This window comes from Microdochium trichocladiopsis (assembly GCF_020744255.1).
Source record: "Microdochium trichocladiopsis strain MPI-CAGE-CH-0230 chromosome Unknown B0I36scaffold_7, whole genome shotgun sequence".
Classification (NCBI taxonomy): domain Eukaryota; kingdom Fungi; phylum Ascomycota; class Sordariomycetes; order Xylariales; family Microdochiaceae; genus Microdochium; species Microdochium trichocladiopsis.
In genome coordinates this window covers 1,367,983-1,388,096 of record NW_025763550.1, presented here as the reverse complement: position 1 = coordinate 1,388,096, position 20,114 = coordinate 1,367,983, and the positions used below count along the sequence as shown (strand labels likewise).

Sequence of the window (20,114 nt, the reverse complement as noted above, 5' to 3'; positions counted from 1 at the left end):
CTCAAAGGCATTTGGCGGCCACTTCTGCGCACGCCAAGGATCTCTGCGGGTCAACGTCACAATACCCCAACCGCGATCCGCGTGAGGGGGAGGGAGCACTAGGCCTTTCCCGACTTCACTTTTCGTTGTGTGAGTCAACACTCTAGCCATAGAGTCTGGGATGAACGGTGGCGATTGTTCATTAAATTAACCTGTTTCTACAGAGCGGTTCGCTCATTGTCAATACTCTCATCTGACCACCAACATGCGGCACTTGACAGTCATCACAGCTTTGAGCTCGCTGCAAGCGGCTGCCTCGGCCTGGGATCTTCCAGAGCAAAAGCCCTTTTTCATCCACAACTTCGCCATTGATGATGTAGACATAGTCAGTGGCAGCCAGTTCCGTGGCCTGCAGACGTATGCCAATCTACCATATGTCAATTGCTTTGCGGACGAAGAGGCCGACCATGGTTCGTACGACATAGCGGTTTTTGGCGCACCGTTCGACACTGTACGTTTGAACCCTGTCGTCGTCACTTTCTGCCAGTAGTCTCAAACGAAATTCTTTAGGGAACAACAGGTAGACCAGGAGCCCGTTATGGACCAAGCGGGATAAGGGTCGGTAGCCAACGGATCGAAGCCAGGGCCAGCTGGAATGTATACACCGGTAAGTTAGATGAGCCCCCGGATTACGCATATTCATGATATCAATCCTGACCTTGGCGTTTCATATTTCTTGCAGACAAGAATCCGTTGACATCGTGGGCCAAAATTGTGGACTGTGGTGATGCACCACTGACGTGGTTGGACAACCGAGTGGCTCTCGCTCAGCTGGACAAGGCTCACAAGGTTGGTCATCACCATGGTTGACTTGAACTCTCGCGACCAGCCACTACACGCGTCCAGCCCAGGCTACTGATGTCAGGACCTGACAAGTATCTGACCGTGAATCACCCAGGTAATATCCGGTCGCCATGCGGCAAATGTCACCAATTCGAGAACTCCGCGCATCCTGACGCTCGGCGGCGATCACACGACGACCTTGTCAGCATTGCGTTCGACGCATGCGAGATGGGGCAAGACCTCTGTTATTCACTTTGACAGCCACATTGGTGCGGGTAGTCTATCAGAAAACTGCTGGACTAGCTACTGACTCTTGAGAATCACAGATACATGGGATCCAGCTGTGCTTGGTGCGTATGATAACGACTCGTGGATCTACATGAGGAACAGGTAGTATTCCTGCTGATACTCGTGTCAATGAGACAGGGGGCGGGCTATCTGATTATGCGTATGTCTATCCGCATCAACTTGGTGTTTGTCAGCTTACCATGGCACTTAGTGGCTTGAACCACGGCACTTTTCTTCACGTTGCTCACGAAGAGGTTTGTCATCTCTCCGAGCCCTTTTTGGTGAGAATTTAGGCGGTGCACATGATTGACATGCTCACCACAGGGTCTTATCCACAACACGTCGATACACACCGGCATCCGGGCGCCACTGATCCGGCGCAAGGGAGACTATCGCAATGACGTGCGATGTGGCTTCACTATCATTACCGCCCGCGATCTGGATCTCCACGGGGCAGCGGGCATCATACAGAGAATCAAGGAGCGTGTCGGCAATTCTATGGTGTATATCAGCGTCGACATTGATGTTCTCGACCCAGCGTTCGCGCCTGGTATGTTTTGACCGAATTTCATGTTCTGGACTCGGCATTGAGTCCTAGCTTGCATGCCGTGTTCGTTATCGATATACTGACTACCCATGCTCACCTTTGCGAAACAGCGACTGGCACAGCCGAGCCAGGCGGATGGAGCTCACGAGAACTCCTCACGGTCCTTGATGGTCTCACTGGGCTGTCAGTGGTGGGTGCGGATATTGTCGAGGTAGCGCCAGCATACGACAACAAGGGCGAAACCACCGTGCTGATTGCTGCCGAGGTTGGCCGCTCGCTCATCCAGCTCATGGTCGACCAGCCTGTCAAGTCTCTTGCTGATGAGATCGAGACTTAGAAAGTTTCCGAAAGTCAGAGGTTCAGGGCAGCCAAAATGCCAGGGGTGCCAGAGGCAACAGTGAGAATGGTCGCGAATCTCGCCGCATGTGAGCCAGAAATAGATTTATAACTCCTCCCCCACCATTGAACAATGATATATGCTCTTCGATGTCTCATGCAATTATCCTTTTCGTGATGAGACACGTGACACCACCACCCTTCGCTCTTGAACTTATCGCACTAAGCCTGCGCCTTCTCAATCCATTCATACTTCTCGCCCAAGTACAGCTGTGCTCTTAGGTCGCCCGACCGCGCGTGGCCCTCAAAGTTCTCGGCGCGCGAGCAACGGCCGCACAACAAGCCCATCTCACCGCTGGCCTTGGGATCCCGGATTTCCTGGTACGTCTGCGTCTTGAGGAACTTGCCGACCCAGAGGCCGCCTGTGTAGCGGCCCGCGCCGCGGGTCGGCAGAACGTGGTTGGTGCCGATACACTGTCAGTTGGGGTGGCAGATGTCAGCAGGGTATCGCACTTGGGAAGCTCATGTGCCATTTGAGAAAGCGATGGAGGTTGCAATAAAATCTCTCTCTCTCTCCCCGACTCCACATACCTTGTCACCGTATGATACACACGTCTTCTCGCCCAAGAACAACGCGCCGTAGTTACTCATCTTCTCAAGCGCCTCTCTCGGCTCGCGCGTCAGGATCTGCACATGCTCGCTGGCGTACACGTCCGCGAGCGCATACGCCTCGTCGAGGCCGTCCACGACAATGACCTCGCCGTAGTCGCGCCACGATGCCCCCGCGAGCTCCGCGGTCGGCATCTCTTTTAGTATCTCGTCGCAGAGCCGTATCGTCTCCTTTGCGACGTGCTCCGACGTGGTGATCAGCACGGCGGGCGTGTCGGGGCCGTGCTCGGCCTGGGAGAGCAGATCCGTCGCCACGGTGAACGGGCTGGCCGCGTCGTCGGCGACGATGAGGACCTCTGTCGGACCCGCGAGCAGGTCGATCCCGATCTCGCCGAACAGCTGGCGTTTGGCGTCGGCTACGAAGGCGTTGCCGGGCCCAGCAATGAAGTCCACATTCCGGATCGTCTCCGTACCCAGCGCCATGGCGGCGATCGCCTGCGTGCCGCCCAGCAGGAAGATCTCGTCGGCTCCGGCAAAGTGCGCAGCTGCGACCGTGGCATTGGGGACCTGACCCGCGATGGGCGGTGTGCAGGCAATGACGTGCTTCACCCCGGCGACCTTTGCAGTCAAGATTGTCATGTGGGCGCTGGCGAGCAGCGGATAGCGCCCTGCGGGAATAGAAGGCTACTGTCAGAGTCAACCACGTCATGAACCTGGGAAAGATGGCGCCACGAACCCCCCGGAATGTAACACCCAACGGCGCCGATTGGCCGTGTCGTGTGTCCCATAAAGACTCCTGGATGCAGCTCGATTTCGAAATCGGTGACCGTCTTGCGTTGCGCCTCGGCGAACCTCCGGACGTTGCTCTGGGCTTCCTTGATATCCTTGACCGTCTGCTCGGGCACTTTAGATATACACTCGTCAATCTGAGCTTGAGAGAGCTTGAAGGACTCGGGCGACCACTTGTCGAACTTTTCCGAGTACTGCCTCACGGCCTTGTCGCCGTTGGCCTGGACATCGTCGATGACGCCCTTGACTATGTCGGCCACCGTCTGGTTGATGGTCTTGTTGGCCTGCAGACCAGGCGATTTGAGGTGTCTGGCTGGCATGCTTGCAAGAGTCAAGGAAGTTTCCGGCTAATGCGGATCCTATCAGTGTCAAGGCTGTTGATGATGCTGGAAAGGCTCTGATTAAATAGTGCAATGAGCCTGGCGCTCTGTCCGAGGATCGACCCGAAATGGAAACAATGCTCTGATTCGAAGTTCAGGAGATTGTCATCGTTGAGGCGCAGAAGCCACAATTTGAAGGAGGTCGTCGTCGCTGGCCACCGATCCCGGCAGGTCCCCGGGCGACGCGCTGCGGGCTTCCGCCGCCCGAAAGCCGCAACAGTGGTGTCATTGCCTGCCCAGCTCATTGCCGATAGTGGACAGGCTTGGGCTGGATGGGGTTTGGGAATCGGGATGTGCGGGAGAGTGTCCTCCGGGCCCGCTGTAAGTGGTTGTGGAGAGAGCCGGCAGCCTGTGCGGAGAGAAGTCCGATCGTTGGGAGGGCATACTATTACCCCACAGCAGGATCACCAGTTGCGAAACTGTGCTTCCTTGCGGAGCCAGCACCGGCACATCGCCGGAATGGCAATCCCGATGATGGGCAAGTGAGAGACGTGCCTGCGCATCATAAAAGTCGACAGTCGGGTTCAAGCCGAGTCGCCTCGGGCAGGCCCGCGGAACAGCGTGAACGGCCTGCCATGCAGACACCAACCGCTTCTGCAAGTCTGCAAGTCTGCAAATCTGCAAATGATCTGCTCACAGCCACGCCCCTTCTGTGAGAGCATCTCGTCGCTCTCCCGCACAGTCAGACCTGTGTAGCCCCATGAGAGAAGTGGCCCACTGAATGGCGTACTCTATTGAGATCAAACAATGGAATTGCTCGACGTTGTCCTTTGCTGCAGATGTCACCTGGGCCAAGACCACGAGTGTATCCTAAGGATATGGACCAGACTTGGGTCAAGCGACTGTTGTGGCTGAGCAGCAGGCACACAAGTGGCGCAGGCAGGGTGTGGCGCGGCGCCTCTCTCTGTCTTATCTGCCACTTCAAGGTGGCAGCCGCGTGATTGGCGCAGGCGCTGCGTGACCTCCGTCCTGCCGGGTCCAGCCGACTTCAGGACAAAGCTCAGCGCCAAACGCTGACCCGAGCCAGTTTTACGTAGGTGCCGCCTTCAACCACCACCGCCACCTCCATCACCACCAACCCTGGCAGCGTACTCCAAGGCTGCGGAAGCACGACGCTGTCCCGCCCTCTGATCCGTCCCCCTGCTTGACTCCAAGCACCGGCGGCCATCATGATCCCCTCCTCCATGCGTCGGGTCGTCACCGGGGCGCCGCAGACGTCGACTGCCCTGCTCTCAAACCTCAACCCAGTAGCCGCCCGCGCATCGCCCGCTGTCGCTTTCGCCTACAACCCCAGGTGTCAGCAGCGAAGACGATACTCGTCGTCGAAACCTTCGAGCCCCAACGACTCGCCCAAAAACGTCCCGGACGGCCAGGTCACAACCACCCCGAGCACGACAAAACGTGGCGGCCGTCGCAAGGCCAAGGAGAGCCTCCTCGCACAGCAAGCAAACCTGCCTAGCGTGCCTAGCACTCACCATGTGCCCCATGAAGGTATGTCCACAAGATGGGGGGTTCCTACCTTTGTAGCCATTTTGTCGTGACAGAGACTGACTGACTCCCTATAGCCCTCGCCCTCTCCACATTCTTCTCCCTCCACAGGCCGATGTCGGTGACACATAGCTTCCCGAAGACGGTCAGCGATGATGCCTTTGCTCAGATCTTCGCCACACGGCAAAAGGCCGACTACAACGACGTTGTATCGACACTGTCAAAGACCGTTGACGACCTGCAACAGCCGATGGAGGCCATGAGCCTCGGTGGTCAGCAAGAAGCGGACGGCATGGTGGACAACACAAACGACGGCATGCACAAGATCGATATCCGCAACGCCGACGGCTCAGAGTCGAGTGTCTACGTCCAGCTCAACACCATGTCCGGCCAATATCTGCCCTTCCGCCCACCTCCTCTTCCTCAACCGCGCTCCGAGTCCAACACCGCGGCTGCCAACGAGGCTGCCGCCTCGTCAGAGATGACAGAGGAGACAGCCGAGCACCGTGTCTACAAGGCCATCTTCACTCTCGAGGAGACTCGGGAGCACAACGGCGAGATCAAGATTGTTGCCCACAGCCCGCAGATCCTCGAGGATGCCGCGCCCCGCACATTCCTCGAGCGCATGGCTCTGCGCCAAGTGCGCCGTCACCTCGCCAGGGATGACAGCTCGACCATGCACGCCATCAGCGTCAAGAGACAGCGCAAGCTGAAGATGAAGAAGATGAAGTACAAGAGACTCATGAAGAAGACTCGCAACCTGCGCCGCAAGCTGGACCGTGTCTAAGGCGCAGGCAACGAGTTGCATTTCTGTACATACGATTTTCTGGGCAATGGGTTTTCCGCGGCTCGAGGATCTCGTGTTATGAAGGGAGCTACAGGATCTCCTTACTCTTTCTCTCTCCATAGACCACGAGACGGGCTCGGCGACATTGCCTCCCCTTTTTCCCACAGTCTCTTTCTGGCATCGTCAAGCTTGCATGGCATATCTCTTTCCCCCTCTCTCTGTGTTCTCTCTTCTCTCTCATCAGGCACTTTTCAGGCTTGTTTGATCCCGTCTTACAAGGCAGATATGAGGCATATAGATTACAGCATAGAACCTCGACCACATATACATTGGCCGTCTGGTTTCGCCCAAATCTACATGTGATGTTCCGCTGAGCCGAGATGCTGAGAGACATGCCAGGTAAAGCTTGTCGACTGCTGTGTAATTGACTGATGTGCTATTACACTACTGTACCAACAAAAAAACAATATCATCACACCCAATGGGTGATATGAAGGAGGAAGAGAGGGGGCGTAGAGGGAACGGTGTAAGTGTAGAGACTAGGTATTGTACAAGTAGGACATTTGGAATGATATAAGTCTTGGCTTTTGTAAGCTACTGCTCGTTCCTGTTCAAGGGGAATACGCTGTCTGGACGTCCCGGTTTTCATTTGATTGCCTGATTAAGCTGGGTTGCTTGCTTGCTTGTGTAATCTGAGCCCGCTCTTGATGCTCCGGAACGAACCCCCATTGTCCGCTCTGCACCCTACTTCTGGGACTCCGAAGAGTCATTCTCCACGATTTTGATAAAACACCCTGACCGAGGCACCAACCGTAACAGGAATGAGAACCGCTCGGCAAACAATGAATCCCTACGGTCTTGATGGAAATACCTGTGTAGGTCCGAGAACGGAAAAGACGAGTTCGCAGTCCTCCATACCAGTAACTCGTTATGTTTCGCTGTATCCATGTTCATCGATTTCACAAAGTGGATGACCACGGACCCCAGCAGCCTGACAGCGCCGCAGGGAATGGCGATGGTTCCTGATAAAAAACGAACGGCTGCCTCAAAGCCTGAGTTGAGTGCTCACCCTCGGATAGTAGAATATGGCTACAAGTTTCAACTGTGAATGCTGCGGTCACCTCGAATATCCAGTGCCGGAAATAATCAATCATAAGTACGGCCCGAGAAAGTCTATTACGGGAAAAGGGAAGAGATATGGCACAGCTCAATGCGTGCATAAGCTTTCAAAGGAATGTGTTGGTGCGGTCACCGATTTGCAAAGACCGTGTTTACCAAATGCTATGTGAAGCCTGACGTATCCCCCCCTTAGCCCGTCACCCAGGTCAAGGTAGTCGCAGCAGGGTTCCAGTTACTGGTGCGAATATAGGATCCTTCGACGGATCCGTGAAAACGCAGACGGACCATCGGACGCAGTCTTTGCTTCTAACTGCTTGCATTTATGTCACTGATTATCCAAGAGCACGTCGATGAACCCGTACGACCTCTAACAGATGAAAAGTCCTTTATGGTACAACTAGTTGTGCGGTATCTGGTACACTCTATGATTGGGTTCTTCGCCTTGCCCTTCCACAGAACGCTGTTCACTTCCTCTCTCATCACCCCTCCCCACGCAGCTTCTTCATGAGTTTAGAAGTTTCGGCTCATGTCGTTGCTGATTCTCTGGTAGTCGAAAAGACCCTCGATGCTGCCGACGGCGCTGATGGCCAGGTCCTTGTCCCACAGTTTCCGGTTGGCGAACTCCATCACATCCTTCTCGGTGATGGCATCGATCTGGCGCTCAATCTCGCCAGGGTTCATCCGGCGACCGGTTGTGACAAGCTGGCGGCCGATATCCTCGGCAACGGCGGATGTGCTGTCAAGAGACAGGAGGATGGAAGCCTTGAGCTGGGCCTTGGCGCGCTCAACCTCGGGCTGGGTGACGTTGCTGGAAAGGCGCGACCACTCACGCAGTGTGAAGTGGACGAGGTCGTCGAGGGTGGTGAGCTTGTCGGAAACGAGGTAGATACCCCAGAGACTGGGTGATGCATAGATTAGTAGATGCAAAATGACAGTGTGCTCGTACAAATTACAACTTACCCAGTGTCGCTGTAGCTAGTGGAGAAGCTCATGAAGCTGTTGGCAAGGTCGTTCTGGTGGACGAAACCAGCGAGCTTGCTGCCCTGGTGGGGAGCAGTGCCCATGGCCTTGTCGTAGTTGCCAACAATGGCCTGGGTGACGAGGGCAGTGAAGTAGTCGTCGTCGTTCCAGCTGACACCCTCAACGGCAAGGGCGATGTGGGCGGCAGGGATGTTGTCATCACGGACGCGGACCTCGGAGCCAATGAAGGTGGGCTTAGCCTTGGACTGGAGGTAGGCAGAGTCGTGGACCGAGGTGGTGGGGAGGCCGGAGAAGTGCTTCTCGGCAAGGTCGACGAGCTGCTCGTGAGGAATGCCACCAGCGCCGACGAGGACCATGCGGTCGGCAGTGTAGTTGTTCTTGATGTAGTTGGTGAGCTCGGTGCGGCTGATATCCCGGATGTTCTCGCGGGGCCCAAGGATAGTGCGGCCGAGGGGCTGGTGCTGGAAGGCGGTGGCGTGCAGGTGGTCAAAGACAACCTCATCGATCTGCTTCTCGACCTCCTCAGACTCGCGGAGGATAACGTCACGCTCACGCTCGATGGCGGAGGGCTCAAGCTTGGAGTTCTGGAGGATATCGGCAAGGATGTCGACGGACTGAGGGACATCGGCGTTGAATGCCCGGGAGAAGTAGACGGTGTTCTCGCGCTATGCAAGTGTCAGTGGTCCGGCGCAAATTCCGAGATAATTTCTTTGGTACACACCGATGTGTAGGCGTTCAGGTGGCCACCCATGTTCTCGATCTCAAGCTCGAGCTGCTGCTGTGTGCGTCTCTGAGTACCCTGCGTTGCCATGAGAGATGATGTCAGTATGCCGGAAATCGACTATCGAGCTGGCGCATTTTGCGTCTGTAAAATGGTCGCAGCAGGGTCGTACCTTGAAGGCCAGGTGCTCAAGAAAGTGCGCAGTGCCGTTGTTCTCCTTCGTCTCGGCACGGGAGCCGGCATCGATCCAGACGCCGACGGTCGATGTCTGGGCCCATGGCGAGTACTCGGTAGCGACCTAAAGAAGGATGGAAAGAGTCAGGACGAAGTTTCGGATAGTGTCACCACCCGCCGGCGGGGGACGAGGTGGAACGGGGTTGTTGCTCACGGTGAGGCCGTTCTTGAGGGTCGTCGACTGTGTCTTCGCGCCAGCCGGGGAGGTGACGGGCGTAGCGAAGCCTCTGTTGATGGAGCGAAGGGCGGAGGGGGCGGCGCGGGCGCGCAGGCCCTGCCCAAGGTTCAGAGCGAGTCTCCGGGACGCCATTGATGCTGGGCAGGAGGAGGTGGATGGGGGGCGGATCCGGACGAGACGGAGGCGGTCGCAGTGAGCGGTTTGATGAAGATTTCAAGGTGCGTCAGTGCCGGGCAGGAAAGCTCGCAATTGGATTTTCCCAGCGTGGAGGTTGCCAGCAGCGGCACTGGGCACGCACTGGGGACAGACGGCAGCCCACGCCCCAGGCCCGGGCCTGGCCTTGCGTTGCTGGCCGCCCAGGTGTCCGCCGGCCCTGCTCAGTGCCTGTGCCGCTGGTGCGGGCGCACCTCGTCGGCCAATCCGGCGCCGGGTAATTGCTGCACTCCTGCTCATGCCACCCGCCATCTTCCGATGCATTCTGTGGCTGACGCGTGCGAGCACCGCCACAACCTCGTTGCGCCAGCCACACTCTGCTAGTCAGAGAGCAAACCAGAATTCCTGTCTCCATGATTGGGTCGTGCAGCGACACAGTGCTCCGTACATCCGTGGTGCATCGGCCTGGCTGGCCTTGCCTCTTGTTTGAACATCAGCAACATCGTTGACCATCACAGGTCGACTGGAAATACCGACTCTGTTGTTCTTTATGTTCCAACTAGCCTTGTGATATATATTGCCACACACTGAAGTGATTCGAGAAACCATACACAACTACCATTGGCTGCACGGTAGTCATTGACACTTGTGATCACATCTTGTCACACTCCTGAGCCTAGGGCAGAACACCACAACTGATAACACCGCCAATGGCCGAGTACGACTTTGTGCCCGAATTCCGTGCCTCACTGGCAACGAAGCAGAAGAGCTTGCCGAGCGAAACAGCTACAGACATGGTAGTCAGACTCGCGAGTTTTCCTCCCCTAGCTCAAGCCACTGTCTCCACGAATGAAGTTACTCGCTTCCTCGTCGTCATCGATGTACCGAATGACCTTGCCGAGAAGCCATGGGAAGTCGCCATCTGGCACTCTTCTGGGATACAAGAGTGGGCGGAGACACGACTGCAGCGTGATCAAGGCGACGTGCTGCCAAGCAGTCTCTCAACAGCCACACTTTCGCACGCGCGGCTGTATTATCGCACGACGATTTCCACGGACTCTATTCGTAACTTCACGTTGAAATTTCGCAGCCACCCGAGCGAAACATGGCGATGGATTAAGAATGAGCAAGGCTTGAGTGACGGTCTTGTCTTGCGCCAAACGCCTCCACTGCGCAACATCACCTCCGGTGATCTGGGGGAAATCGTGATTGGACTAAACCCCCATCTTAGAGTCAAGTCAGCCATGAGTCAGTGTCCCGGCACTCAGCTGTGGGAGATTCAAGCAGACATCGAAGGCGTGCTGCACGACCGCTCTTCATCGTCGGTTGTCGAATTTGGCAGGCCTTGGAAAACACTGCAGCGGTTGGTACTACCCGTCAGAATCATTGTATTCGCGATCGCAGAATATGCTCGTGTAAACAGTTTTCACTGATGTGATTGCAGCTGGTTTGCTCTCGCCCGCCTGTGGTCGCCATGGTTGGTGCCCAGACATGGCATTGACACCTTCAATCTGGACTGCGATGCTATGATGTGTGCATTTCTCAGCGAAGAAGGACGTCACTTTGTACTGCTGGGTACAAGTGATGTCAACAATGTCACAACAGTCATTCGAGGTTCAAGTTCCGGTGTGGTCGAGCTCAACGTACGTCTCTGACGCCACCGATGCGGAACCAGGTGGTCACTGAGCTGACAATAACGAAATGACCAGCTCCGTAATGACAACGAAGCAGCAGCGGCAGGGATTATCATAGCCGTTGTTGGCAATACGTTTGACAATACTCTTGCTGCTGCGATGTACCACGCCAGAAGTGTGCGAAGTCGCATGAGCGCTCAAGAAGAACCCATTGATACATCACGCGAGGTCCGACCATTATGGCGCGAGAGCTGGTATGATGGACTAGGTTTCTGTGAGTTAGGCAACCCTTCACCCTTCGAAACCATGCTAATTCTTTGAGGCACCTGGAACGCAATCGGCCCTGAGTTGAGTAGCGCAAAAATCGAGAGCGCTCTGGAAAATCTTGCGAACCATGGGATACAAATAACCAACTTGATCATCGACGACGGTTGGCAGGATGTGGATAGAGTGGGACAAAGCCAGTATCAACACGGTTGGAATACTTTCGATGCAGATCCACAGTCCTTTCCTGGTGGGCTCCGAAACACGATTTCGCGGATACGAGCGAAACACCCGCACTTGCAACAGATCGCGGTTTGGCACGCATTGCTGGGCTATTGGGGTGGTTTATCCGCCAATGGCCCTTTGGCAAAGAAATACAAAACGGCGGAGGTTACCCGACAATCGTCGGGACGACCAGATGTGCCACTGGACGGCACCATCACAATTGTTGGGAAGGATGATGTTGCTCGCTTCTACAACGACTTTTATGCATTTTTGGACACGTGTGGCATCGATGGTGTAAAGACTGACGTGCAGTTTATGGTCGATATGCTGCAATCAGCCAAAGAACGGAGAGAGCTCATAAACGAGTATCTCGATGCGTGGGTTATCGCCGGGCTGCGACACTTCAGTCTTCGAGCGATCTCATGCATGTCACAGGTTCCACAGATCATGTTCCACGAGCAGATGCCACAGAACCGGCCAGCAATCGTGCTCCGGAACTCGGACGACTTTTATCCGCATGTGCCTGCTGCACACCCGTGGCATTTATGGGCAAACGCTCATAATGCATTGCTGACACAGTATCTCAACGCGGTTCCCGACTGGGACATGTTCCAGACTGATCACGAGTACGGGGGCTTTCATGCAGCAGCACGGTGCATCAGCGGTGGCCCGATCTATATCACAGACGTCCCGGGACGATATAATATTGACCTCATCAACCAGATCAGCGGCATAACGACCATGGGCAAGACTGTAACTTTCAGACCGAGTGTTGTTGGCAAGAGTATCGACCACTACAGCGACTATCATGACCATGTTATCCTGAAGGTCGGCAGCTACAATGGCGCAGCAAAGACCGGGACTCCTCTGCTCGGCATCTTCAATGTGTCAGGCCAAACACTCACAGAGATCATCCCACTTTCAAGGTTCCCGGGTACCGTCGATAATCTGAAGTATATTGTTCGCTCTCACGCGAGTGGCGACATCTCCCCAGTGGCCAAAGTCGACTCGCCCGAAGCTGACTTGGTCATCAGCCTTGAGGTCAAAGGTTACGATATCCTCACAGCGTTCCCTGTGAAGAGCTTAGAAGTGTCACTGAGTCAGTCCGTACAAGTGGCGAACCTTGGACTGATTGACAAGATGACTGGAGCTGCTGCTCTCATGATGAACGAGATCAAGCTCGTCTCGAATCAGCGAGCGATGATCGACACGCGATTGATGGCACTTGGAAAACTCGGTAAGAACTCTTTCATTAAGTTCTGACACTCGCCAGGATCTGAAAGCGGTTACTAACACTCCTCTAGGCATTTACATCTCAATATTGCCAGAATTGTCGCTTGAGGACGACTTCATGATCACAATTCTTGGGCAGCCGATACCTCAGCACTCTGTGGCTGTCCAAGGACTCGTGCTGCGTGTTGACTTGGAAACAGCGTGGAAAGAGATGCAGTTGAGCCCTGGCTGGAGTAACGAGGTCGGCGTTCAGGTGTACTTCAACGTTGCTCCGTGAGATTATCCATCTACAAATTGGAATCACATTCTGCTAGAAACGGAGTGATCACAACAGACTACAGCCGCGGCTTCCAGAATCAAGTCCTTGTTCGCGACATCATGTCTCCAAGGCTTTTGGATCATGGGCCAAAACTTTCCGATCGAAGCAGAGCGTGATTGGTGGAGGTTGCGAGGACCCTTGACACCGACAACCGGGACAGCGCACCCCATTCTCCCAACTCGGCGAACTGGAGAGCGGAATTGCTCTCGGTCCGTTCGTTAGAAAAGGCTCCGCATGCGACAGGCTCTGGTCCACAAAACCCACAAACTAGAAGCGCATTAGCCGTCGAGTGGATGTTACCCACCCTGTCGGAGCCATTTAGGCTAAATGTGCGAGCATGGAGAATGCCCGTTCCGAATTCGTCATACTTTCTTATTAGTCGATGGGCTCGTCGCGTCCAAAGGCGCGCGCTGCAAGGCATCAAAGGTTATACTGGGATGCCATTATGGGCTGGTATAATCGACGAAGATCGCGCCAGCGGCAGGCGTGTTCCCTCGGATTCAGGAGTTGGAATAACTGTTGTAGTCGTCGAAGTTCGGCAGAAAGCCTGGGATACTCCCCCCACCACGACCCCGCGGGAGGTGTAGAGAACATTCGCGTCCGGGGAATCATCCGTGCGTGGCACTGACCATTGGTGAAGCGACACCTTGCTGTAGACCTGGCAACAATGCTTCGGCTCCTGGGACTTGTGACACGTTGGAACCACTTGAGGATAAAGCAGAGGTGGGGGGGCGACTGCCGCACCCGCACTTGCAGGCTAAATGTGAGCAAAGGCTATAAAGAAGGGCTTCGCTTGGTTCTTCTGCTGGAGGCTGGGGGTTTGTCAAACTCTTTATCCCTTCAGATCTTCTTTTGTTGTTGCCAACACAGTCCCCCTCTGCAGTAGAGCGAGTGATTCAACCAAAAACCGACCAAATCCCCAAATCAGACAAAATGGCGTCGCCGAGCCTCAAGCTTAGCAGCGGCTACGATATGCCCCAGGTGGGCTTCGGCCTGTGGAAGGTGGGCAACGACGTTGCCTCCGACATTGTCTACAACGCCATCAAGGCCGGCTACAGACTGTTTGACGGAGCTTGCGGTAAGTCGATTGCAGAGGGTGGGAGCGAGAAATGCACTTTCTGCCGCCACTATTCACCCGTCAACAACACCCTGCTGGACCCCCTCACTTCCCCAAATTTCCCTTACTGGTGATCCCCAGGGGCTGCCCCAACTCGTCCTGCTGGAAAGGGCCCGCTCTAGCAAGGTCTTGGCCTTTGCTTGAGATCTCAGCCGTGAGGGGGGGACTTGAAGTTGCCTGTGCAACAAGAAGAAGACAGATAATACGCGAGGCACCACGGTTCTGACTTGTACAATGATTTCCAGACTACGGCAACGAAGTCGAGTGCGGCAAGGGCGTCGCCCGCGCCATCTCGGAGGGCATCGTCACGCGGTCCGACCTCTTCATCACGTCCAAGCTGTGGCCCGTCTTCGAGGACGGCGACCGGGTCGAGGAGGCGTGCAAGCGCTCGCTGTCGGACTGGGGCCTCGAGTACTTTGACCTGTACCTGATCCACTTCCCCGGCGCGCTCAAGTACGTCGACCCCAAGGTCCGCTACCCGCCGGGCTGGCACTACGACGGCAAGGACGGCGGCATCGTCCGCTCCAAGACGCCCATGCACGTCACCTGGGCCGCCATGGAGAGCCTCGTCGAGAAGAAGCTCGCCCGCAGCATCGGCGTGTCCAACTTCCAGGCCCAGCTCATCTACGACATGCTGCGCTACGCAAAGATCCCGCCCGCCGCCCTCCAGATCGAGCACCACCCCTACCTCGTCCAGCAGGAGCTCCTCAACCTCGCCAAGCAGGAGGGCATCGCCGTCACCGCCTACTCCAGCTTCGGCCCCGCCAGCTTCCTCGAGTTTGGCTTCAAGCACGCCGAGGCCCTCGTCCCGCTCATGCAGGACGACCTCATCACCAAGATTGCCGAGAAGCACGGCCGCAAGCCCTCCCAGGTCCTCCTCCGCTGGGCCACCCAGCGCGGCCTCGCCGTCATCCCCAAGACTTCCCGCGCCGACATCCTCGCCGAGAACCTCGACTGCACCACCTTTGACCTCAGCCAGGACGAGATCGACTCCATCTCCGCCAAGGACTCCGGCCTGCGCTTCAACCAGCCCAACAACGTGAGTTTTCTGCCTTACCGTCATCGATTTTGCCCGTTGAAGCGCACACTAACAAGTTGTTGTCCCACGCGTGTAGTACTTCCCCACCCAGGACATGTGGATCTTCGGTTAAGCTTGACCAAGGTCAAGCGAGGCGGCAGGAATTGTGGGCTTGTTGAGCCGACGAGCACGAGTTTAGACATATCTCGACCAATGAAATAAAGTAAAAAGTCATGCCAACAGTGGAAGCCGAGAATGTCGGTAACATGTCGTTGAGTGTTAGTGAAAAAAGTGGCCGGAGCATGTGTTCAGTGTTCTTGAATGTCATGCGAGCTTTAGCGGGGTTCTGTAACTCGCATGGCATTTCGCAGATAAAGCATGATTTATCTTTGGGGGTAAATGGCTGGCAGTCAAAGCTGCCACTCATTATTCCTCTATCGGAGCTTACGTGGCCGGCTTAATTATGCGACCGTCCGGCTACCAATGAGACGGCTGCCTCTACGCGCGTCCACGTCGTCTTTACATAAGAAACCCTTCCGTCCGAGGACGAACCAAACGCCGTGCTATGCAATGGGAAGGAAACAAGGATGGGGCCGACTACTCGCACCAGCAGACTCAGGCTCTCACAAAGGCTTTTTCACAGTTAGTACAGCCATACTGAAATTGGGGGCATGGCATAAATGGACGTACTGGCATCGATCTGCTGGACCTGCGGCAGGGCCAGGCGGACCTTGTTGCGATACAGCGCAGGCTGTCTGAGCTGCAGCGGGTTACCCTCAAAGTAAACCGTAGTGAGGTGCTCCTTGTCCTTGAGCTCGCGTTCAACGTCGGCGAAATCGGCAATGTGGTTGTAACTAGCCCAGACCTCCTCGAGCAGCTTGAGGCCACCGATGCCCTTGAGACTCTTGATCGCATTGTTCGAGACCTCCAGGGTCTGCAGGTTGACGTTCTCCTCCAGGCCCTCTAGAGATTCCAGGGCATTGTGGGAGATGTACAGCTCCTCCAGCTGGGGCACCTGGCGAAGTGGCGAGAGATCTTTGATCCGGTTGGACTGTATGCTGAGCAGTCTCAACTTGGGCAGTCCGCCGAGGCCCTTGATCTCTGTAATCTTGTTCTTCGCCAGCCAGAGCTCCTCCAGGTTCTTGAGTGCGTCGAGGTTCTTGATCTCGCGGATCTTGTTGGAGCCGAGCTCGATCTGGCGCAGGTTGACAAATGTGTCGAGACCCTCTATGGTGCTAATCTTGTTCGACACGAAGTACAAGTCGGTGAGCTTGGTCAGATGACTGATGTGCTTGATGTGCTTGATCTTGTTGAAGCTGAGGTCGAGAGACGTCAGGTTGACGAGGTCATCGAGGCCGCGAATATGCGAGATAAGGTTGTCATAGAGATCGAGCTCCTCTAGTGTCGCGCCCACGCCAGACAGGCCTTCCAGGTGCTGGATGAGGTTCTGTCGCAGGCAGAGACGCACGACTTTTGTGAACCGTTCTAGTTTGAGCGCAGGGATGGAGCCGATCCGCGAGTGTGTAAGGGTAATGTCGTCAACTTCGGGGTCTTCACCGTCGAGCAGATCTATTGACGAGGGTCAGCAAGATGCCTGGTTAGCAGAATTCGGCCACCGAGATGCGGTGCACAGAGAGTACCGGCGCACCTTCGTCCGCAGAGATCTCGTCGCCGACCAAGACGTTCTCCTCGTCCGAGTATTCTGGATCCGAGATGGCCTCTGGATTCTGGAGCAGGGCGTTGCGGTCTATGCGCAGCTTGCCATCCCAGCCCTTGCTGTCGGTCAAGGGAGGGCTGCTGGGGCCGTTTGCCTTGCTGGCATGTTCTGGGTCCTCGACGAGTTCGATGTGATTTGGCGTAGTAGGTGCCTCGCCCTCGGTGGTGATGGGACCAGGCATGGTGAAGGAAGCCGCGCGGGGCAACTGATTCACGGGAGTAGAGCAGAGCAGACTGCTTCTTTGGGCCGTCCTGGCTTGAGGGTGGGGGCGCGAGGTCGGTGACGTGGCTTGCGAGCAAGTTTGGTGAGGCTCTGCTGTACACAGGGAAGGGTCGTGCTGAGGTTCTCTGTGTGTTTGTTTCTTTGTTTTGGTCGGCGGTGGATTTCTGGGTGGTTGGTCGAGGTATGTACAAGTTTGTAAGCAGCGGTAATAGTGCATGCCCCCAGATCGAGGCGGTCGCGCACAGTAACTACCCCTGCTCACCAAGTGACTCCCGAATCGCGATTCGTGGCGGGGTACTGTCTCTGTTGCTACTATGCAGAATGCGGACCCTTTTTGACCTGGCCCAGAGTAGTCGTCTGTTGCTTGAATCTCACTAGGTGGCTGTTGTGAAACCTCGCACAGCTGCCAAAGAGAGAAACCAAAAAAAACATTTGGGCCTGGGCGAGGGCGTATTTGGACATTGGCATGGACTGCATGTGATGCCATGCAAGCAAGCAAACTGGTGCCTCTCCTCCCCTCCGCTAGCGCGGGCCGCCCCACATGGACACGGCACAGCACAGCACCTTCGGGCCTGCGCCGATCGAGGGCCCAACCTGGAATGGCCCGGGGATTTGATGCTCGACTTGCCCTTCCACACCCACCACCTCCCTCCTCCTCTTGGCATCCTATCAACATGGTCCGCTTGTCGCTGATCCACAGGTGATTCGAGATAGTCGAGGCACGGCGTTCTCTTCACGGCTACCAGCATTCTTTGGCGACCAGTACGCCCGCCTGCTGTCTCTGCGACGATCTGGCCCGGTTCTGAACGAAGCTGGCCAGTTGTCACCATGTGCTCGAGCATCACCAATGCATATGCGCTCTTCAGAGGCGTCCCCTAAGCCGGAGACACATGGCACCTCGTCTCGTGCAGGGTCGCACCCTGCCTCTGGGAGTGCGGCCCAATTCCCCAATCACCTCGCTGCTCTCGCATCGCCAGTCTTTCTCTCGTCACTGCCGCCGCCGCCTCCTCCAGCCCGTGGCGCTTGGCCCGTCGCGGCCGTCGATGCCCGCCTGCATGCGCAGTAGGCCATGCATTGCCACGAGGGCCTTCCATGCCCAGGGTCTCATGTTGGCCCCGGTTGTCTTTGCCGGCCTCTTTGTCGCTCTGTGGACATGGAAGTGCTGCATGCTTGTCCTCTTCCAGAACAAGATCATCTTCATGCCCGGCATGCCGCCCAACTCGCGCTGGGAAACCATTGCAGACTACTCGGCCCGTTGCGCCGGCATAAAGTGGCGTGAAGAGCGTGTCCGTGCCGCAGACGGGACAGATCTCGCCCTCTGTGTAGCCGACGTATCGTTAGGCAGCCTGGCAGCCTCCAACAGGCCACCCACCACGCATTTCTACATTCTCTATTTCCAAGGCAAGTCTTCGGTGTCCGCAATGGCTCCTGCTGGTTAAAGATTCAACTGACAACGAATAATAGGTAATGCCGCGTCCACTCCTCCCCGGCTGCCAGACCTGTCCTCCACGCTGAGCATGCTGAAAAAGCAGCTGCAGCAAGACGCGCTGAATGCACGTTGCACAATGGTCTGCCTGAGCTACAGGGGTTATTGGACTTCAAGAGGGCGGCCCAACGAGAATGGCATCCGGCTGGATGCCACTGCTGCGCTTAACTGGACCTCCGCTTATCACGCAGGATCGGCTGGTGCAGGATGCAAAGGTCATGCAGTCTATTGGGGCCAGAGCGTTGGCTCGGGCGTGGCCACCAACCTTGCTGCCGAGGTGGACGTGCCCTCCAACCTTCGCCTCGACAACCTGATCCTCGAAACCCCCTTCACCTCGATCAGAGCCATGCTCTCCGTCTTGTACCCTCAGAAGTGGCTTCCGTATCAATACCTGTGGCCTTTTCTTCGCACGCATCTAGACAGCTACGCCAATATTGCCGCGATAGCCGAGCGATATCGCAACACGGAATATCAACCCCAAGTTCTCATCCTCGAGGCAGCCAAGGACGAGCTCGTTCCCTCCGAGTTGAGCCAGCAGATACTGGAAAGGTGTCAAGAGGTTGGCCTTGAGGTGAGTCGTGAGAAGGTCAATGGCGCTTTCCACAACGATGTCATTTTCCGAGCCGAGGGCAGGAGAACAGTATCTGGGTACTTGGCCCGCAGGCTTGCAGCCGTGCAGCACAATAGTCTAGGCAAATAGATAGCACTAGTGTCAACCGTGCAAGGCTATCCGTGGAGCTCGACTTCGGTGGCCCACCGGGTGGAGAGTGATGCTTTCCGATTGCGTTCCTTTCATCATACTGTAGACGACTTAACGTTACTACAGACAACTTCGGTACCTCGTAACCCTTTCAAATAGTCGTGCACTACGTCATTGGCCGATATTGTGGCCGAGATGCCGCACAGTTCCGCATCTTGGTCAATCATGACCCCTTTCGTTTTGGGCTCCATGTCAAGCAGACGATATATGAGTAGCAATAGTGCCCATGATCTTTAGGGGGTTTGGAAGAAGGGCTTTGACCAGCAGGTCAGGGAGGCACTACCCGTGGTTCCGGCACAGTGGCAGCCTATCACAGCAAACATTCGGCTTGGCACTAGGGGCCAAAAGAAAAAAACCGTCAAAACAACGCCATCTCAGAATCACGACCACAGAGGCCATGGACAATCACACAAAAATGCAAAAAGAGGGTATAATAGAGGATTTTAACCTCTATGCGATGGACTCGCGGGGAATCGAACCCCGGACCACTCCCATGCTAAGGGAGTATTATACCACTAAACCACAAGCCCGGGTTGTTGGAGATGACGGTGGTAATTGATATCTATATACTTGTCAAGTTGTGGCAGCGTGCATATGTGATTCTTTCAGTGCTCGCAATTTACGTGAAAGTATATGATGGGTGGCTCCGTCGGCGTGCCTTTCGTGGCCTCGGACGGGGAAACATCA

At 55.8% G+C, this 20,114-nt stretch overlaps 8 protein-coding genes and 1 non-coding gene across 9 annotated transcripts; 5 read left to right on the top strand and 4 right to left on the bottom strand.

Moving 5' to 3' along the window:
* Window positions 1-164: 164 nt before the first annotated feature.
* B0I36DRAFT_140852 (arginase) lies at window positions 165-2,255 on the top strand. Its single transcript, XM_046148361.1, has 9 exons — window positions 165-490; window positions 550-646; window positions 722-828; window positions 938-1,091; window positions 1,149-1,172; window positions 1,249-1,270; window positions 1,322-1,364; window positions 1,435-1,660; window positions 1,768-2,255. The coding sequence occupies exons 1-9, from the start codon at window positions 245-247 to the stop codon at window positions 1,992-1,994; spliced, it is 1,146 nt and encodes a 381-aa protein (XP_046010405.1). The 5' UTR covers window positions 165-244; the 3' UTR covers window positions 1,995-2,255.
* B0I36DRAFT_375397 (histidinol dehydrogenase) lies at window positions 2,216-3,711 on the bottom strand (the record flags this gene model as incomplete). Its single annotated transcript, XM_046160366.1, has 3 exons — window positions 2,216-2,467; window positions 2,585-3,270; window positions 3,339-3,711. The coding sequence occupies 3 exons, from the start codon at window positions 3,709-3,711 to the stop codon at window positions 2,216-2,218; spliced, it is 1,311 nt and encodes a 436-aa protein (XP_046010404.1).
* Window positions 3,712-4,940: 1,229 nt separating this feature from the next.
* B0I36DRAFT_364785 (uncharacterized protein) lies at window positions 4,941-6,046 on the top strand (the record flags this gene model as incomplete). Its single annotated transcript, XM_046159033.1, has 2 exons — window positions 4,941-5,262; window positions 5,337-6,046. 2 exons carry the CDS (start codon window positions 4,941-4,943, stop codon window positions 6,044-6,046), a joined length of 1,032 nt encoding a protein of 343 aa, XP_046010403.1.
* A 1,231-nt stretch (window positions 6,047-7,277) lies between these two features.
* Window positions 7,278-9,666, bottom strand: B0I36DRAFT_327450 (mitochondrial-processing peptidase subunit beta). The gene is made up of 5 exons (XM_046154478.1): window positions 9,256-9,666; window positions 9,040-9,165; window positions 8,868-8,945; window positions 8,126-8,811; window positions 7,278-8,063 (listed from the first exon to the last, which is right to left on the bottom strand). Exons 1-5 carry the CDS (start codon window positions 9,409-9,411, stop codon window positions 7,676-7,678), a joined length of 1,434 nt encoding a protein of 477 aa, XP_046010402.1. The 5' UTR covers window positions 9,412-9,666; the 3' UTR covers window positions 7,278-7,675.
* Window positions 9,667-10,142: 476 nt separating this feature from the next.
* B0I36DRAFT_375395 (raffinose synthase Sip1) lies at window positions 10,143-13,065 on the top strand (the record flags this gene model as incomplete). The annotated part of the gene is made up of 5 exons (XM_046160365.1): window positions 10,143-10,795; window positions 10,877-11,075; window positions 11,142-11,340; window positions 11,389-12,792; window positions 12,860-13,065. The coding sequence occupies 5 exons, from the start codon at window positions 10,143-10,145 to the stop codon at window positions 13,063-13,065; spliced, it is 2,661 nt and encodes an 886-aa protein (XP_046010401.1).
* Window positions 13,066-13,784: 719 nt separating this feature from the next.
* On the top strand, window positions 13,785-15,381 carry B0I36DRAFT_140795 (Aldo/keto reductase-like protein). Its single transcript, XM_046148360.1, has 3 exons — window positions 13,785-14,185; window positions 14,470-15,263; window positions 15,340-15,381. The coding sequence occupies exons 1-3, from the start codon at window positions 14,041-14,043 to the stop codon at window positions 15,373-15,375; spliced, it is 975 nt and encodes a 324-aa protein (XP_046010400.1). The 5' UTR covers window positions 13,785-14,040; the 3' UTR covers window positions 15,376-15,381.
* Window positions 15,382-15,857: 476 nt separating this feature from the next.
* On the bottom strand, window positions 15,858-17,140 carry B0I36DRAFT_364781 (uncharacterized protein; the record flags this gene model as incomplete). The annotated part of the gene is made up of 3 exons (XM_046159032.1): window positions 15,858-15,874; window positions 15,933-16,811; window positions 16,891-17,140. The coding sequence occupies 3 exons, from the start codon at window positions 17,138-17,140 to the stop codon at window positions 15,858-15,860; spliced, it is 1,146 nt and encodes a 381-aa protein (XP_046010399.1).
* A 1,147-nt stretch (window positions 17,141-18,287) lies between these two features.
* B0I36DRAFT_351111 (Alpha/Beta hydrolase protein) lies at window positions 18,288-19,367 on the top strand (the record flags this gene model as incomplete). The annotated part of the gene is made up of 2 exons (XM_046156983.1): window positions 18,288-18,615; window positions 18,646-19,367. The coding sequence occupies 2 exons, from the start codon at window positions 18,288-18,290 to the stop codon at window positions 19,365-19,367; spliced, it is 1,050 nt and encodes a 349-aa protein (XP_046010398.1).
* Window positions 19,368-19,885: 518 nt separating this feature from the next.
* On the bottom strand, window positions 19,886-19,957 carry B0I36DRAFT_t115. Its single transcript has one exon. It is a non-coding gene; the product is annotated as a tRNA-Ala (tRNA).
* Window positions 19,958-20,114: the final 157 nt, after the last annotated feature.

Bases quoted from the DNA above. Each gene is read 5' to 3' on its own strand.
- B0I36DRAFT_140852 (XM_046148361.1), top strand. From the start codon at position 245: ATGCGGCACTTGACAGTCATCACAGCTTTGAGCTCGCTGCAAGCGGCT. The intron at 829-937 runs GTTGGTCATCAC...TGAATCACCCAG, and splicing joins AGCTGGACAAGGCTCACAAG to GTAATATCCGGTCGCCATGC. The intron at 1,271-1,321 runs GTATGTCTATCC...CATGGCACTTAG, and splicing joins GGCGGGCTATCTGATTATGC to TGGCTTGAACCACGGCACTT.
- B0I36DRAFT_140795 (XM_046148360.1), top strand. From the start codon at position 14,041: ATGGCGTCGCCGAGCCTCAAGCTTAGCAGCGGCTACGATATGCCCCAG. The intron at 14,186-14,469 runs GTAAGTCGATTG...AATGATTTCCAG, and splicing joins ACTGTTTGACGGAGCTTGCG to ACTACGGCAACGAAGTCGAG. The intron at 15,264-15,339 runs GTGAGTTTTCTG...CCACGCGTGTAG, and splicing joins GCTTCAACCAGCCCAACAAC to TACTTCCCCACCCAGGACAT.
- B0I36DRAFT_327450 (XM_046154478.1), bottom strand. From the start codon at position 9,411: ATGGCGTCCCGGAGACTCGCTCTGAACCTTGGGCAGGGCCTGCGCGCC. The intron at 8,946-9,039 runs GTACGACCCTGC...ATGGCAACGCAG, and splicing joins TTGAGCACCTGGCCTTCAAG to GGTACTCAGAGACGCACACA. The intron at 8,812-8,867 runs GTGTGTACCAAA...ACACTTGCATAG, and splicing joins ACCTGAACGCCTACACATCG to CGCGAGAACACCGTCTACTT.